Genomic DNA, 14,579 nt, shown 5'->3' with positions numbered 1-14,579 from the left:
AGGTGAAATGGCTTTTAAAAATGATTCTAGAGTCAAGTTTTTACTTTCAGTATATACCGTATTTACTCGGAAAATTTGAACACTTTTTTTCTTTAAATTAAGGCTTCAAAAAAAGAAGGTCCTAAAAGAACTCTACAAAGGGTGTATAACGTGCAAGATATACCGTACATTGGCGCTTATACATCAACCACCCCAACTCGCACCCCTCGCTGGCCAAAAAAAAGGTCGACTTACACTTGTCAACGTACGGTATATTGCGAATTGTGACTCTTCATTTCCTAAGGGAAGGATGTGGTGTGGCCATTGCTACTGTTATTTTATGTCATCGTTATCTCCTTCGTGGCTGTTTGGCTGGTGCTGAGCCTTTCGATTTATGTGTTCGCGTGTCTCGAGAAGGGGTAGGTGTTATCAAGGTGATTAGGCATGCTGGTTCCGGCCCTAGTCTCGCGCTTCCGCCCAAAAAATGGCGGTCGTGCTCGCTGCTTGTATGCATCAGGTATGACTTTGCTTAAGCTTTGCCTTGGCAGTGACATTAGTTTTTCAGAAGCCAACAACTTTGAACAAAACAGCTGGTAGTGTAGTAGTGCGAGTAGCTTATGGTACTAAGGTTTGCTCGTAACTGCTTCATGGAGGCAGCCAGGCTATTCTTTCATACAGGCCACTGCTGGTTAAATGCTCGAGGAAATTTAATTCCATATCATTTAGTGGGCACGTTATGTCGAGCATGCCGCTGCCCCTACTTCTATGCACAGCCTTTGTAGCTTAATATGTTTTGCTTGTTTTGTTTGACTGACCGCATGTGCTTACATTCAGTTGCATTTTGCCTTGCAGCGCTTCGTCTAACCAAATGTGAGTCTTGTGTGCTGAAAAACGCATGCTTTTATTTTGAAACATCCTCTGTTATTTTTTTGTGCACATTCGATGCTACAGCTGACTTCTCTGTTTCTCCGCCAACCTTGAAAAGTATTTTTTTTTTTTCAAATACCCACTTGGAGATTTTATGAAAAGTAGCTTGTCATTGTAGAACTTCTACTGTGGGACCGGTGATTGCACCGTGCAAAGCAAACATAGCTTAGAACATGCACATTTGGAGGTTTTTTATACCATGCTCGTATTAATCCGCATCGTTAGGCATATCAAATGTGCCGTGCTGTGACTGCCAGCTTTCACGAGCCACCGTCGTTGATTCACATTGCTCGTGTTGCTGTTTCCGTAAGTTAGCAACTGAAGTACCAGGTCCTTGTTCGTCAGGTTTTCTTGGATCAAGCTAACTGAGTGCGCTGCTCAAAGTGATAATGATGCCTGGAATTCAAGGAATTTCTTGGTCTATCTTGTGTGTAGCTTCATCTTTTGACATTGTCTTTGCGTATATTTTTTTTTTTTACTTCAATTAAACTTATGACAGACGTTACCTCCTAGACGCTTCATACAGAAGTACCCCCCGATTCTGTAACACAGCTCTCTTGTGCGCTGTAGCCGTCATTAGTGTTGCTGATTTTGCCATCGCAGATGTTCTTTTATTTTGCTATTAGTATTCAGCATTTAGCCTAAGCCATAGACAGCTCTTTGAGCTGTCTGAACTTGCTATACGCTCAAATGGTGGAGGCTACTTTTTGCACCATCGCCAAGCTTTCTGTGCTCAACATAACAGGCGGTCAATGCAGAATCAACTGCGCCAGCAGTGTTGTTGCTTCGTATGTAATGCTGACAGCTGTACCCTTCATTTTCTTACCTTTTAGAGATAAATCTGGCTCAGAGGGTGCCGCTCAGACACAACCGTAAGTAGCCTAACTGGGGAGGTGAAGGCAGATTTGCACTGTGTGCGCTGGGGTTGCACCTACCTGCTTTACTGCATCAAATACTGCGATGTCTCTCGCCGACAGCGCTATGTGCATCGGGCACGATGCAACTGTCGCGTCGCCGTGCACACCTTTCCGGGGGCCCATGGCCAAATCGGGGATGGGTGAGTTGCGCTGCTTTGTGAAACTGGAAAATTCTGTTTTCACTTCAGCGTTTGGGCGCAACATCTCAGTTGCATTTTGCTACACACTTCACCCTATCAAAATTCTTAAGCCTTCAGGATGCCTATTGGCTGCTTTTTTTTTTTGGGGGGGGGGGGGGGGGGGGGGACGAAAGTACTTTTGTTTTTAACCTCGCAAGGAAATAAGAAGCTTTGGCAGTGTCAGGACTGGTGAGTTCGTTAATTCCTTGCATGATTAGTGGCCAGTAGGCTCATCATTTCATGGCCTGTAGCCTCATTTTTTAGCGCATTATAGTTAGTGTGACAGGCACAAATTATGCCTGTTTTGAACTCTTTAATTAGCTTGCCATGAGTAACTTTTTAAGTTTGACAATCCACGCCCGTTCTCACTGCAATGACTTGTTTGCTTGCATGCTGTGCATGGGGTTGTGGCCTTGGTTGGTGCACTTGCAAGGCTCGGTTAAAAGGCAACAGCCATGTGTCAGCAGTAGTAAAATACGAGAGCACCTCTGTGTACAGATTTCATGTTGTGTAAAAGCAGTGGAGGTCTAATCGGAGCCCTGCATTGCATCACCTAAGTTCCCATGGTGTGGCTTTGCAGTTCACTTTCATCAGTTGTCAATGTCTCACCCTGTTGCTGTGGCTAATCCTGCCTGGGTAGGCGGTGTCGAGCTGTGCCCAGTGTCACTTTTTTTTCTGTTTTTTCTTCGCTGAGCAATTAATACTGTGCACTGTAGGAGAGGTTGTTGGGTCTCATTCAATCTGTCTTGTGGCCCAACACATCTTTGCAGATGTCATGAGAGGAGCTGTCAAATGCATGGTGCTCCCTACATGCAAGGGTTTGTAGGTCCATGTGTACGAGTTACCCACATAATGCGGGTTTGTGCCCGAGTAAAAGCTATGTTCAAGAAGAACAGCGCGAAATAGACAAGGACTAGAAGAAGGTACACGCAGACAGGTGCTGTAGAACAGCGCGAAATAGACAAGGGCTGGAAGAAGATACACACAGGCAGGCACTGTAGAAGACAGCGCCTGTCCTTCTTGAACATGGCATACCAACTCGCCCAAGCATCAGTCCTAACGAATAAAAGCAGTGCACATGTGCGCGGGTTTTACTTAACACATGCGCACATGAGCGTACATCCCTCGTGGGTCACACAGCCAGCTCAAGGGCCAAATCATATGGCACAACGCATAGGAGGATTGGGAATTCGTGGAGAACATCTGGGCTGCACAATTTGCTCGTGGATGGCTGTTCACGTGGACAGCTGTGCGGGCTGCACTTTTTCCTCAAGAGTGCGGTCACGGATCGCATGTTCAAATCATTCATGGTGGCACAGGAGTGTGTTTGGAACATCCTGAGTTCTGGAAATTGTATGCAGTGTACTTCGGCTAGGAAATTATATCAGTTCGCATCAGCCTTGATCAAATCATCGAGATTCTGCTGTATCTTCAACTGAACAATCATCATTGCCTCTTCAGCTGATCGTGTATTGAGCCAGGCAGTGTTGCTTTGTGCGCTGCTTGGTCTCATGTCAGGTCAAATTTCTCGCTACACTTAAACAAAAGCGGTTGGGTGTTTCATTTATGCTAGTGAGCACACAATTTGCCCTGCTTTTGGTTGTGTTCTTTGGAATTATGTGCAAGATGCATTAGTAAGCATTGACTTTGTGGAATTTGCCAGCATGTACTAATTAGTTTTTGATGGAATTTCTTCTCCCATGTGCTTATTTATTTATACGAATACCTGCAGCACCACAATGGCAATATGGCAGGGTAACATTAGAGTTCAACAACAGAATGACCAGAATGAGGTAGCTTGAACATAAAGCACGTGACAAACATGAGCACAGAAAGAAAAAGAAAAAGGTGAACAGAAAGAAAAAGGTGTGACAACTACAGAAGCACAGGTGCCACCGTATAATAATGGTGCTCAGTAAAAGTGAAGAGCGCTTTGTCTCTACAAGCGTATTGCTGGCCAGGAAGAAAGAAATGGGTTGATATGCAGCCACATTACATTTGACAGTAAGAAGGGCTGAAAATGGGAACGAGTACATTGAATAATTGTCTTCAAAAGCCTGTTGTATTCTTTGGGAGTGTGCATTAAAAAATTTATTGCAAAGACATTAGTGCAGCAGCATGCTTCACCAACTTTCAACTCGTGATCGCATTTTTTATCAGAAGTGAAATGTACACATTCTTCTGGACAAACCAAAGCAAATGGGTAATAGTTATAATTTTGAAGGCTAATGTGTTGCATTCTAGAGTTTTATAACCAAGTTTAGTACTGGTGTAGAAATTATGGTTATTAAACACAAACCTGGAATTGTGATTCCGGGTTAGCTTTTCTTAAGGTCAGAGGTTGAAGGGTTCATTACCACACTAGCGTACTAGTGTATTGGGCTAACATTTGTAATATAAAGCTGTCCTTTTACTCTCTCTTTGGCTTTGTGAAAATTATGTCTGGTAAGGTTAAGCACTCCAGTTTAGTTTATGGTTTCAGCAGCCAAACGGTGGCTGATGACGTCACAAGCGAAGATGCAATCATGGGAGGCGCAAAGAAATTGCAATATCATTGCTGGATTGTCATTTGAGTTTGCTCCAACTCATGCTAGCCTGCCCGAGGAGTTGGGAATGCCAGCGAATGAAGAAACAGTTCTTCTACATTTCACAGGCTAATTGCGGATGGAAATCCACGGTTACTGATACGTATCATTTGAAGGGGAAAAAAAAAACGCAACAAAATGTTTGGTTCCTCTACCTCTTCAAAGCAATAAGAAATCATGCACACATTTGTTCACAGCATTTTGCTATGCAATGCAACACAACTTGGGTGTAATGTGAAACTGTACATTTGAAACTCCGTCATGTGCTGTGGTGCTAGCTATGGCTGAAAGAGCATCATGGGCTCTTGCGTGGATTCCTGCATGATGGTTACTCTGCAGAAATTCCAGAAAGCCAGTAATGAAAATCGAGGTGCGAAATCCTTGAAACTTACCAGCTCGCTTTGCATAGAAGCCATGTTGTGATGCACACTGTTGTAAAAAAATGAAAAAAAGTTTGGGATATATAGCTGTATCGCTGCCTCCCTATCCTCTGCTCGGAGTATTGCCACGAGCTGTGATCTGTGAGTTATTTGCTGTGTGAGTTGTGGTTAGCAGTAGCTGACTGGAGCTCCCCCAGAAAGAACTCTTTGTCCCCTGACTGCGTATGTGTGTCCGCGCTGTGCAGAAATGGCTGTCCATCGTCCGAGGAGCTGTTCTGGAAGCTGGACGCCCTGCAGTGTTTCATCCGAGACTTGCACTGGCCAGACGAGGTGTTCGCCAAGCACCTCGAGCAGAGGCTCAAGCTCATGGCCTGCGACATGGTCGAGTCTTGTGTCACTAGGTGAGGAGGAGCTGCACTGCACGACTTTGGTGGATGGGGAGCTAGACAGGTCAACGTTCTGGTATCGCATTGGTGGTTAGGTCACTGGTGACATGCACAGTGTTCAGTGAAACAGTGAGCGCAGTTTTCAGTGTAACTGATATCTTGTAGTGAGTGTTCAGAAACCTGCTTTAACTGCGTTTTACTTAAGGAAAGCGTATGTTTGTGTCTTCTCTGCTGTCCGTTTTTTGCGCTGCATATACTTTACTTTAGATGATCCACCGATTAGCCTGTACCAAAATTTTGATGTATTTTACTTTTTGTTCGTGCATGTGTTTGTGTGTCCATGTACATGTGTGTACTATAGGTATTCTGTGGTGAAAGTGTAAAGGCTACCTATTGACAAGGTGAGGTTTTCACTCTGTGGGTCTGACAGTCCTGATTTCACTGACTTTGCTGCCAGTCACAGCTGGTTTTGTCCAGTTGTAGCTGGCTTTGACATGCCTCGTCAGCCAGAGTGCCAGTGTGTGTGTGTGACTGACTGGATGGGAGGGAGACCGTGGCTGACCGGGTGGGGGGCCACACGCAGGACGCTGCAGGCATTCCAGCAGTTGCAGAGGAAAAGCAAGTGGAACACGACCGACTACATTGTGCCCTCGGAGATGTGCGCCATGATCAACGTGGTACTGGAGGCACGCATCCAGTCACTCAAGCTCTGCACCGTGGATGGAGCCGACGTGGTCAGTCCCCCACTCACTCGGTCGGCCTCTGGGCCGCAGCGAATTTACGCTGACGGCATGTTGCTGTGGCGAGGGTCTTGGTGTGCCCAAATGGGCAGCTGTCTAGCATTGTTGCAACTGTGCATCGCATGTTGTTTAGCATTTCTTAATTAATGAAAAGCTTCTTCCTTTGTGGCATGATACCTCAGCAATGCGCATTGAACTAAACCATGATAACCACCGCACAGGAGATAGCACAAACACGTGCACAGAAAAGCAGAGAATCGCGGTGAAATGAGTGCAGCGGAAGGACAATTTATAGATGAAAAAGCTGCTGATGCTGATTGAAAAAGACATGCCAGCTAGAAGCAACCAAAGGTCCAGAGCTTTTCTGTGTCATTCTCAGTAGCAAAAGGTCATTGGGCACTGGTACCTGGAGCATGCATGTTTTTATTTGTTTTCACATACTGCAGCCTCACATGATAGTATGACAGGAGGAGATTAAAAGGATGCATAATTAAATGTGCTGAGGTAGCAAATTGGAAATGTTGGTTCCAGCATGCACGAAAATGACATCATAAGGGTAGATGAAGGATACAGATAAAAGATGCACAAAAACACTGAACTTCCAGTGCTTTTCATGAAGAGCAGTTTGTAAATAGGAAGGTGGTCTAAGGCCAGAGCCCTTTGGTATTACCAGTTGCGAAACTTCCCATAGAGTTCATATGTCATAGAGCGGCGGTCCGAGGTGGTCAAAATTCGGGTGTTTACAGATTGCCGCGCCACTCGCGGTCAATAGCGTTAACTGTGTTCATGTTGCAAACTTCGAGATCGTTGATAGAGACACAGTCGCCTGGCAGCAAGTCAGTGGTAGTAGTACATTAACAGAAACCCATAGATATAACAGAACGATAAATTAAGAGATAAAAAAAGGAAAAAAAATACACGCTTCACAGAATACAATGCCGGCATATGGCAACAGCTTTTATTTGCCGCTTCCAGATGGGGCCTCCATCCGTAAACGCCCGGAAAGTTGCTATTGAAACTAGTCACCTTTTGAAGTAAAATTTTGCAAGTGGTATGATTTAAGAGCCCTGGTCCAATGCATACAGATATATCAGGGACATAAGCATAAAATGCCCGTCTCTCTCCCTTCTTTTGAGATGCAGTGGAAGCTGATCTCATGCAGTCAGATGTGGGGATTTATTGAGGTTCTACAATTTGTTGTGTTGTGTGTACATTATTGCTTTCAAGTGGCAGCAGTGCACAGGACAAGCAGCACCTAACAGACGGACCTTACTGCCCCCTCTGTACTCAGCGACAACTTTTCTTGGCAGTGAAGGAAAGGCTACAGAGTCCGAGTGTCCGTAATTGCGTCATTCTACCAAATTGTTTGGCCACATGGCAGTGTGCCTGACCACCTGATGTGTTGTTCTCTGCACAGTACCTTTACACCATTGGTGGGGCAGCTGACGCCATCTGTGGAAGCTTCTTTTAACTAGACACGCCTAGCAAATTTGTTGTAATCAAGAAAACTGTTTTTTTCCTTTATACTCTCGACGTTAAAAGTTGGCAGTTTCATTAGAAATGTAGCTTAAATATTGACTGTTGACAGTATGCCATGTCTTCAGACTAAACTGATAACTGCAAACGGGGACTATATTCTGCTCCATAAGAAGAGAGGGTGTATATTGGCTCCATGGCTTCTGCTTCATTGCCAGAACAAGTTGACACAAAGTATAGTTGGATGCATTTTTGACAATGTGTGGGCCACGACAGTGCATCCCCTGGTTTGCTGCAGCTCAGTGGAATTTCGTAGGCCATGCATTATTCACTGAAAGCCTTCTTGCTTTACTCCTGTGGTTATGTCACTTTGGTGTCGCTGATTCTGCAAGACTCTTAACAACTTGTTGAGTGCAAAAAGTGTGACTCAGCTTCAGAGCATCGAGCCAGCTTTTTTTCTTAATTGTGCAGCGCCTTATGAATACGAGGCATAACGGCTACTCCTTGCCTGCTCCAAGTGGGAGCTGCGCACATTTTGCACCTGCATAATTCGGCATTCCAGGAGCCAGTGGGCTTGTCTTGCGATGCCTTGTAATGCGAATGCAAGATAACAGGGTAACGGAGGGGATTCCAAGAGAAGGCAAGCGTAGCAGGGGGCGACAGGAAGTCAGGTGGGCGGATGAGATTGAGAAGCTTGCGGGGATACGGTGGCCGCAGCTGGCAAAGCGCAGGGTCAATTGGAGAGACGTGGGAGAGGCCTCTGCCCTGCAGTGGGCGTAGTCAGGCTGATGATGATGATGATGTTAAGCCGTGCATACTCTGAGAATCTCGATTTTGTGCAAGCAGGTTAGTGCGCAGCCTAATGTGCTGCAGCATTGCATATTCCTTCCCTACATAGTGCATCCGCGGGTCCTACTTTTTTTTACCTTGTATAATTATGTGTTGTTTTTTGTAATGAGAGTGTATGAAGCTTCTTTTGCCGCTTGTTCTGAGCATTGTGTCGGGTGCTTGGGCCCCGTCAGGCAGAGTGCATCTGCCTTTTGCCCCTGTATCCGAGACCTTGTTGTCTGAAATAAAGATCTATCTATCTATCTATCTATCTATCTATCCTTTATGGTGTGCTCTGGCTGAGATGCTTGCTTAGATCATTTGGTGGAATGGGCTGCCATGTTTAGCTCACTGAACCATGGCACAGTAAAGCGTTAGCAGTGATTACAGAAGCACTGCTGGCATAAACTGAGATGGTAACCATTTGTGTGTACCAGTATGTAGCTTATTTTTCTTCACCTCTTTGCATACAGGAACGGAAAAATTGCATGATTCGGGTTTTCATTTGAAAGTTCGCGGGTGACGCACAACTGTTGAGGCCACATCACAGGCGCATGAAGTGTGTTCTCATGTTGTGCATTTTGGTTTTTGTTCATAGCAGTGGTGCATTAGCTGTACGCCAGTGTTGGTTAGCACGCGGATATACGTCAAGGCGTGTTAACCGTCTCCTGTGCAGCACCAGTACCACAGCAAAATTGATGGCCTTGTGGATGGGACGCTGCAGGAAATGCAGACAGGACTCATTGCCAAGGTGAGCGAGCTTGGGCTTGATATTGCTGCTGCTGCCTTCCGTGTTTGTTGTGTGAGAAACACTTGGCTGGCATCAGTGCACCTGCCGTTATTGAGCAGTGCGAGCATTTGCTCTCACCGCCTTCTGCAGTTGGCTATCCATTGTTATGTTTTGGTATGTGCGCTTGTTGCGGAGAAGCAGAATTTCTTCAGGGTAAGCAGAGACTTGTGATCGAACCTCATCGAAAGCTAAGATCGCTACTTGCTAGGCTTGTTTTCTGGACTCAGCTCCTTAACATTTCATTCGTTTAGTTGAGTCGAAAAGCAAGGCCCCATCTCAATTATGACCCTGTTTGTTTCTTGCATTGAAACCCACCTTTTTTGTTCTGCAGTCTTGTATCTGAATTATTGACTACTTATTTCATGTCACAGCAGGTAGGATTTGACACCAAGCACTATCACGCAATTTTAATTTCACTGGTATTAACAAAACTTTTTCCATCCTGCAACTCCGCTTCCTCCTTTAGTGCTGCCCTTGTACACTGACTCGTAACAAACGAGATATCAGGGATGCTACAGCTTGGTTACAGTTTTATAAACTGACGACTGGGGCTAGTTGGTATAACATTTTTTTGGAGTGGGTAGCGCTCGTTCTGTTCATTGTCTCTCTGTCCCTGTCCCAAGTCGTTCGTCAAGGTTAGTGCTACCCACTGCAAAAAATGCAATTTTATGTTTGCTCTACGACTCTGTCCGGTAGCATTCGGCTATTTGGTGTGCTTGTTCAAAAGGATTTTTCTTTTTTCTTTTTTACTTTGAACAGCACACTTTGTGTTCAAGGGAGTGTCGATAGTTGATGGAAGGGCGTCTGTTCCAATCGCAGCGGCACCGCCACTTGGGAGCAGCAGCGCTTCCGGGGAGTGTCGGTAGCTGATGGAAGAGCTGACGCCACTCGGGCGTAGTTTCTCTTTGGCTCTGTTTGACTCATTTGACAACTGCCCGCCACGCTTTAACAGTTTTTACAGTGATGTGATAGCTGCGCCAATTGCGCCGATGTGCGCCAAAAGGCAAAACCTGCTACATCCTGCTACATTTTTGTTATTCTGCGCCAAACGCGTATTTTCACATTCCGAAAGCGAAACTAATATCTCGAGGTTGAAACGTCCATGCGCCCCACAATTGCGAGTGACATCAATCCTCACGTCGACATCGATCTTCATCGCCACTGCACACTTCGCGTGTAGGGCAAGTCGAACTACCGGACAATGACGTGCTTGGAAGGCTGCAGCACAACAAGTGGGCAGGCCTTGCTTGCTGAAGGGAAAACAAGGCTTTCAGCTGCTGTTGACAAAATGTCACCTAAGGCAGCCAACTAGGCAGTATTTTGCAGTTCAAGACTGAATGATGTTGCTCACAGAAAAAAGGCACAGAATAGGTCCACTGCTTTTTGATAGGCCAAGAAGCCGAAAAGTTGCGCTGTCGTGTACATAATTATTATTCAGTTCGAAACGTTGATTGTGTTTTTTCATTGTTTTTCTGTAAGCTTGTGATCTGCATTCTAGTCATTTTAAATAAAAGTTCCAGTGAATTCCTTGTTGTCCATTGTTAACTGCTGTCCTATAGGGGCTTGGCGGCTATAACACAGGGCTGATCTATACTTGGTCGCATAAAAGATTACATGACACTGAAGTTCTAAAATTAGTTATTTGGGCCAACATATGATGTTTCACAATTGCCTCTAATTTAATTAAATTATTGTCAAAACCACGATCTGATTATCAGGCACGCCGTAGTGGGGGACTCCAGAATTGGACCACCTGGGGTTCTTTAATATTCACCTAAATCTGAGTACACGGGTGTTTTTGCATTTTGCTCGCATCGAAATGCTCCTAACATCCTATTGAACAGCACCTTTTTGTTCCCAAAGGTTTCCTCCTTGTTTTACTATTTTACTTCTCGCAAAGTCAATTTTTTCACTTGGCAGTGAGCCTTGAGCTGCTCCAAAAGCTTGTTTCCCTGCTCCAAAATTCGCTTTTGGCTGCTCCAAAAAGCTGCTCCAAAATGGCTTCAGCCAATCACATCACTGTTTTTAATGTAGTGCTTCATCAATTGTCATTTGTGTTTTGGGTTCGGAAAGTGTCCCATGCTCATTCACGGCTACATTCAGGATGGCTGTCATTCTTTGCGCCGAAGAAACGAACAACTGCGTGCCGGGCTGTAAGTTGGACATCTCGTAACGAGTGATTCAAGCAGGGGTGGCGGCTCAAGCGAGGCAAAATTTCCAGCTGTTCCACGCGGTGTGGTGCGGTTGTTTGCAAAGCGCAGGATTTTGTGAGATGACGACATTAGAACGATGTGCTGTAGGACCGCAGCAGCAATGACGACGGCACTGCTAGGGAGGGTGATGGTGTAAGTGTGTACTAGTAGTCCAGTGATTGATACATTTTCATTTCGGATTGTGCCTACATGCAGGCCCTTCTTTTTTTTTTGCCGACATATGATATATGGGTGGTCGATTTACATTCGAGTCAACTTACAATCATGTAAATACGGTAGAACTGTCATATTTGGTTACTTCTTGTGGCAGCCTTGAGGGCAATACACACCACGGAAAGTTCCAAAACAGTGTTTATTATGGGTACATGGTGAGGGCACTGCAAATTAGGTGCATCTGTAGTGCTAAAAGAAGAACGTATTGCAGTGAGAACCTGAGCTGGGGTCTGCAGCTTGAAACCTATGTGTTGTTAGGACAGTGTGGCGGTGGAGGGTCTAGTTCCGGGTGATGTCCCGAGAGGGCGCTAGTGGGTCGCCAAGTCATCATCATCATGAGGCGGAGCGGAGCGGCGGGAAGATGGGAGAAGTGCAATAAAGGTTGTTGGCCTGGAGTCCGTGTATTTGGGAGTTGTGCGAGTGTGTCACCGCTGAAGCGTGACAATGTGATCCCCCACCATTGCACACTGCGCGTCATGTGGCAGATGTTTAGAGCTGGCTTGGGAAAAACGTATAGGATGGCAGGATCACCTGATTGAGAGCACACTGTGGACAAAGTGTTATACCCCGGTTGGCGCGTTACGCAGTGTGAACTAGTAGTACACACCATGCCTGTTCTGTGCAGTTGACCAGCATGTTGGAGGTGACCCTGGGCAAGCTGTCCCGATACGACGAAGGCAGTCTGTTGGCGCCCATTCTCTCCCTCACGGTGGGTCTTCTCCCCCCCCCCCGTGTGGTGTTGTTGACTGTGCCCTGTTGCTGTGCGTATGTGCAGTACCGGCAGGGCATGTCCAGCTCGGGCAGGGAGGTGGGCCAGCAGTACGTCAACTCGGTGCGCAACAGCATGGAGCAGCTGCGCCAGAAGGTCAGCGACGAGCTCTGGGTCCTCGCTCTGTTCGAGGTGAGCAGAGGGGGACTCCCCCCCCACACTTTACGCAGCTTAGTCATGCCGACCGGGGGAAAGAAAAGAAAGTGTTTGTTGTTGCGACATTCATTACTGCAAGCTCACGCAGGTTGTGAGCTGTAATTGGGAAAAACAGTGGCCAGGACACTAGGCCAGGATAATCGTAGACATCTCTTTTTGGCTGGTGGTGGCGACATTGCAAAGGCATCTTTTTTCATGCATTTTGTTAGGGCCTTTGTGAGAGGTGCATAGGGTAGAGGGCAAGGAGATCGTTAGCAGGAGTAAAATTTTTTAAAATTAAAAACAAAAATTGCAAACTATGAATTTGTGATATAGTAGAATATCGACCGTACAAATCTCATGGGGTTGTGACAAATGTTCGCATCATCGGAACTTCGTATTATCCGAAACGAACAAAAACATTGTGCAGAGTTTACACAAATCTATTTTTGGCTGACGGAGTTTACTTAAGGAGGTGCCACCACTGACTCGCGACAGCAAGGCTTTGATGGTTGTGCACCACTGCTTACTGCTTGCGATGTATGCTGCACGGCTGGCAGGGCAGCTGCAGGTTACCCCCTGCAGCTACCCCCTGCAGTTACCCCGTGCAGGTTACCCCTGCAGCTACACCTGGCAGCTAAGCCACAGTTGGTAGTTGGGGCAGAAGTGTCACACTGAGCGTACCCATCAGTTATATATGTAAGTGCAACGGTAAGAAAACACCGCACAGTGCAGGTACAAAACAAGAATGAGAAATACCAATGTGCTACTACTAACTGCCCATGGCCATGATTCCCGTGCCCTTTCCTTGCAGCAATGGTATGCGGCCCAGATGAGCCTGCTGTGCTCATGGCTGTCGGAGCGACTGGACCACGGACTCCACTCGATACAGCTCTCCGCACTGCTCCACATCGCACGGGTAAGGGGGGGCCGCCTCCACTTGGGCGTTGTCCCACCCAGTCCATGTTGGACAATGCTGTTTAACACTATAAGCATTAAGGGACCTGCTCAGCGGTGGCAACCTCAGTGTTTTGCGGCTTTAGTGTTATCATGGCTCGTGTAGCAGCATCCCACCGCTGCCACCAGTTGTCATATCTCGGTTAGCGTGGCCAGTTGTTGCATCTCTGGGGGCCCGTCCGGATGAGGAAACAGTCTTAAAGGTGCACTGAAGAGGAATCTGAACTCGTCCTTTTGCCGCGGGAACTCAATCTACACGTTCCGAGCACTCTTAGAAACCTCCATTTTTTGCCCTGTGTGGCTGATTTCCCTAATTAAATCGAATTAACGCCCGGCTCCCGCCTTTTTTTTTTAATTCTCCCTCGTACGGTGGGCGGAGTCGACCAACGCGGGGAGTGCCTTTCACCCAGTCCAGTGGCGGCTTGCCGCTCTGCCATCGGCGGAATAATACGTAGTAGTCCGTAGAAGCAAATAGTCCGCACATATTTTTATTTCTGCGAGTTTATTTTGCGGCTATATTATCTGCGAATGAATTTATTCGCGGAAACCTAAAAAACAAAATGAAGCAAAAGCAAAGCCTCCACGGAGCTGGCTGAAAGGCACTCCCCGCGTTGGTCGACTCCGCCCACCGTACGAGGCAGAATTAAAAAAAAAAGGCGGGAGCCGGGTGTTAATTCGATTTAATTAGGGAAATCTGTCACACAGGGCAATAAGTCGCAGTTTCTAAGAATGCTCGGAACGTGTGGATCGAGTACCCGCGGCAAAAACACGAGTTCAGATTCCTCTTCAGTGCACCTTTAAGCTTCGAAGGTTGGGGATACGAAAACAAGCAGGCTTACTGGCACTTTTTTAAGACACTTATTTACATAATGAAGAAAAAGAGCAAAGAAACAAAAATTAAGAGTTCATGACATCGAGCGACTGGATGAGCCTGTTACCCAAGGCCCAGAGCCACTGGATGAGCCTATTGCCCAAGGCCCAGAGCGTTCGTGCTCACTTTGGGCGCAGGTTAAATAGCCCAAGGCTCCGTCCTTTCAACAGGCGGCAATTCATTGCGACACAAAGATCGGCACTACACAACACAGCAAACGAAGACACCTGTTGT

The 14,579-nt window shown here is 46.3% G+C and overlaps 1 protein-coding gene across 12 annotated transcripts in view; it reads left to right on the top strand.

Annotated features, from left to right (window-relative positions):
• Cadps (calcium-dependent secretion activator 1) overlaps positions 1-14,579 on the top strand; it is a 146,348-nt gene that overhangs the window by 116,267 nt on the left and 15,502 nt on the right. For 9 of the 12 annotated variants that reach the window (XM_089553387.1, XM_089553396.1, XM_089553395.1 and 6 more), the window contains 8 exons: positions 832-849; positions 1,740-1,778; positions 5,213-5,368; positions 5,937-6,087; positions 9,074-9,148; positions 12,239-12,322; positions 12,389-12,514; positions 13,332-13,436. In XM_089553387.1, the coding sequence (XP_089409513.1) occupies positions 832-849; positions 1,740-1,778; positions 5,213-5,368; positions 5,937-6,087; positions 9,074-9,148; positions 12,239-12,322; positions 12,389-12,514; positions 13,332-13,436 (754 nt within the window). The remainder of the gene's footprint in view (positions 1-831; positions 850-1,739; positions 1,779-5,212; positions 5,369-5,936; positions 6,088-9,073; positions 9,149-12,238; positions 12,323-12,388; positions 12,515-13,331; positions 13,437-14,579) is intronic. The other 3 variants (XM_089553398.1, XM_089553394.1, XM_089553399.1) reach the window with 1 other exon arrangement.

The sequence above is a fragment of the Amblyomma mixtum genome, chromosome 7 (genome assembly GCF_055824585.1).
Source record: "Amblyomma mixtum isolate Tamu chromosome 7, ASM5582458v1, whole genome shotgun sequence".
NCBI classification, from domain to species: Eukaryota; Metazoa; Arthropoda; class Arachnida; order Ixodida; family Ixodidae; genus Amblyomma; species Amblyomma mixtum.
The sequence above is the reverse complement of the archived record's forward strand: the minus strand, read 5'-3'. Positions and strand labels throughout refer to the sequence as shown.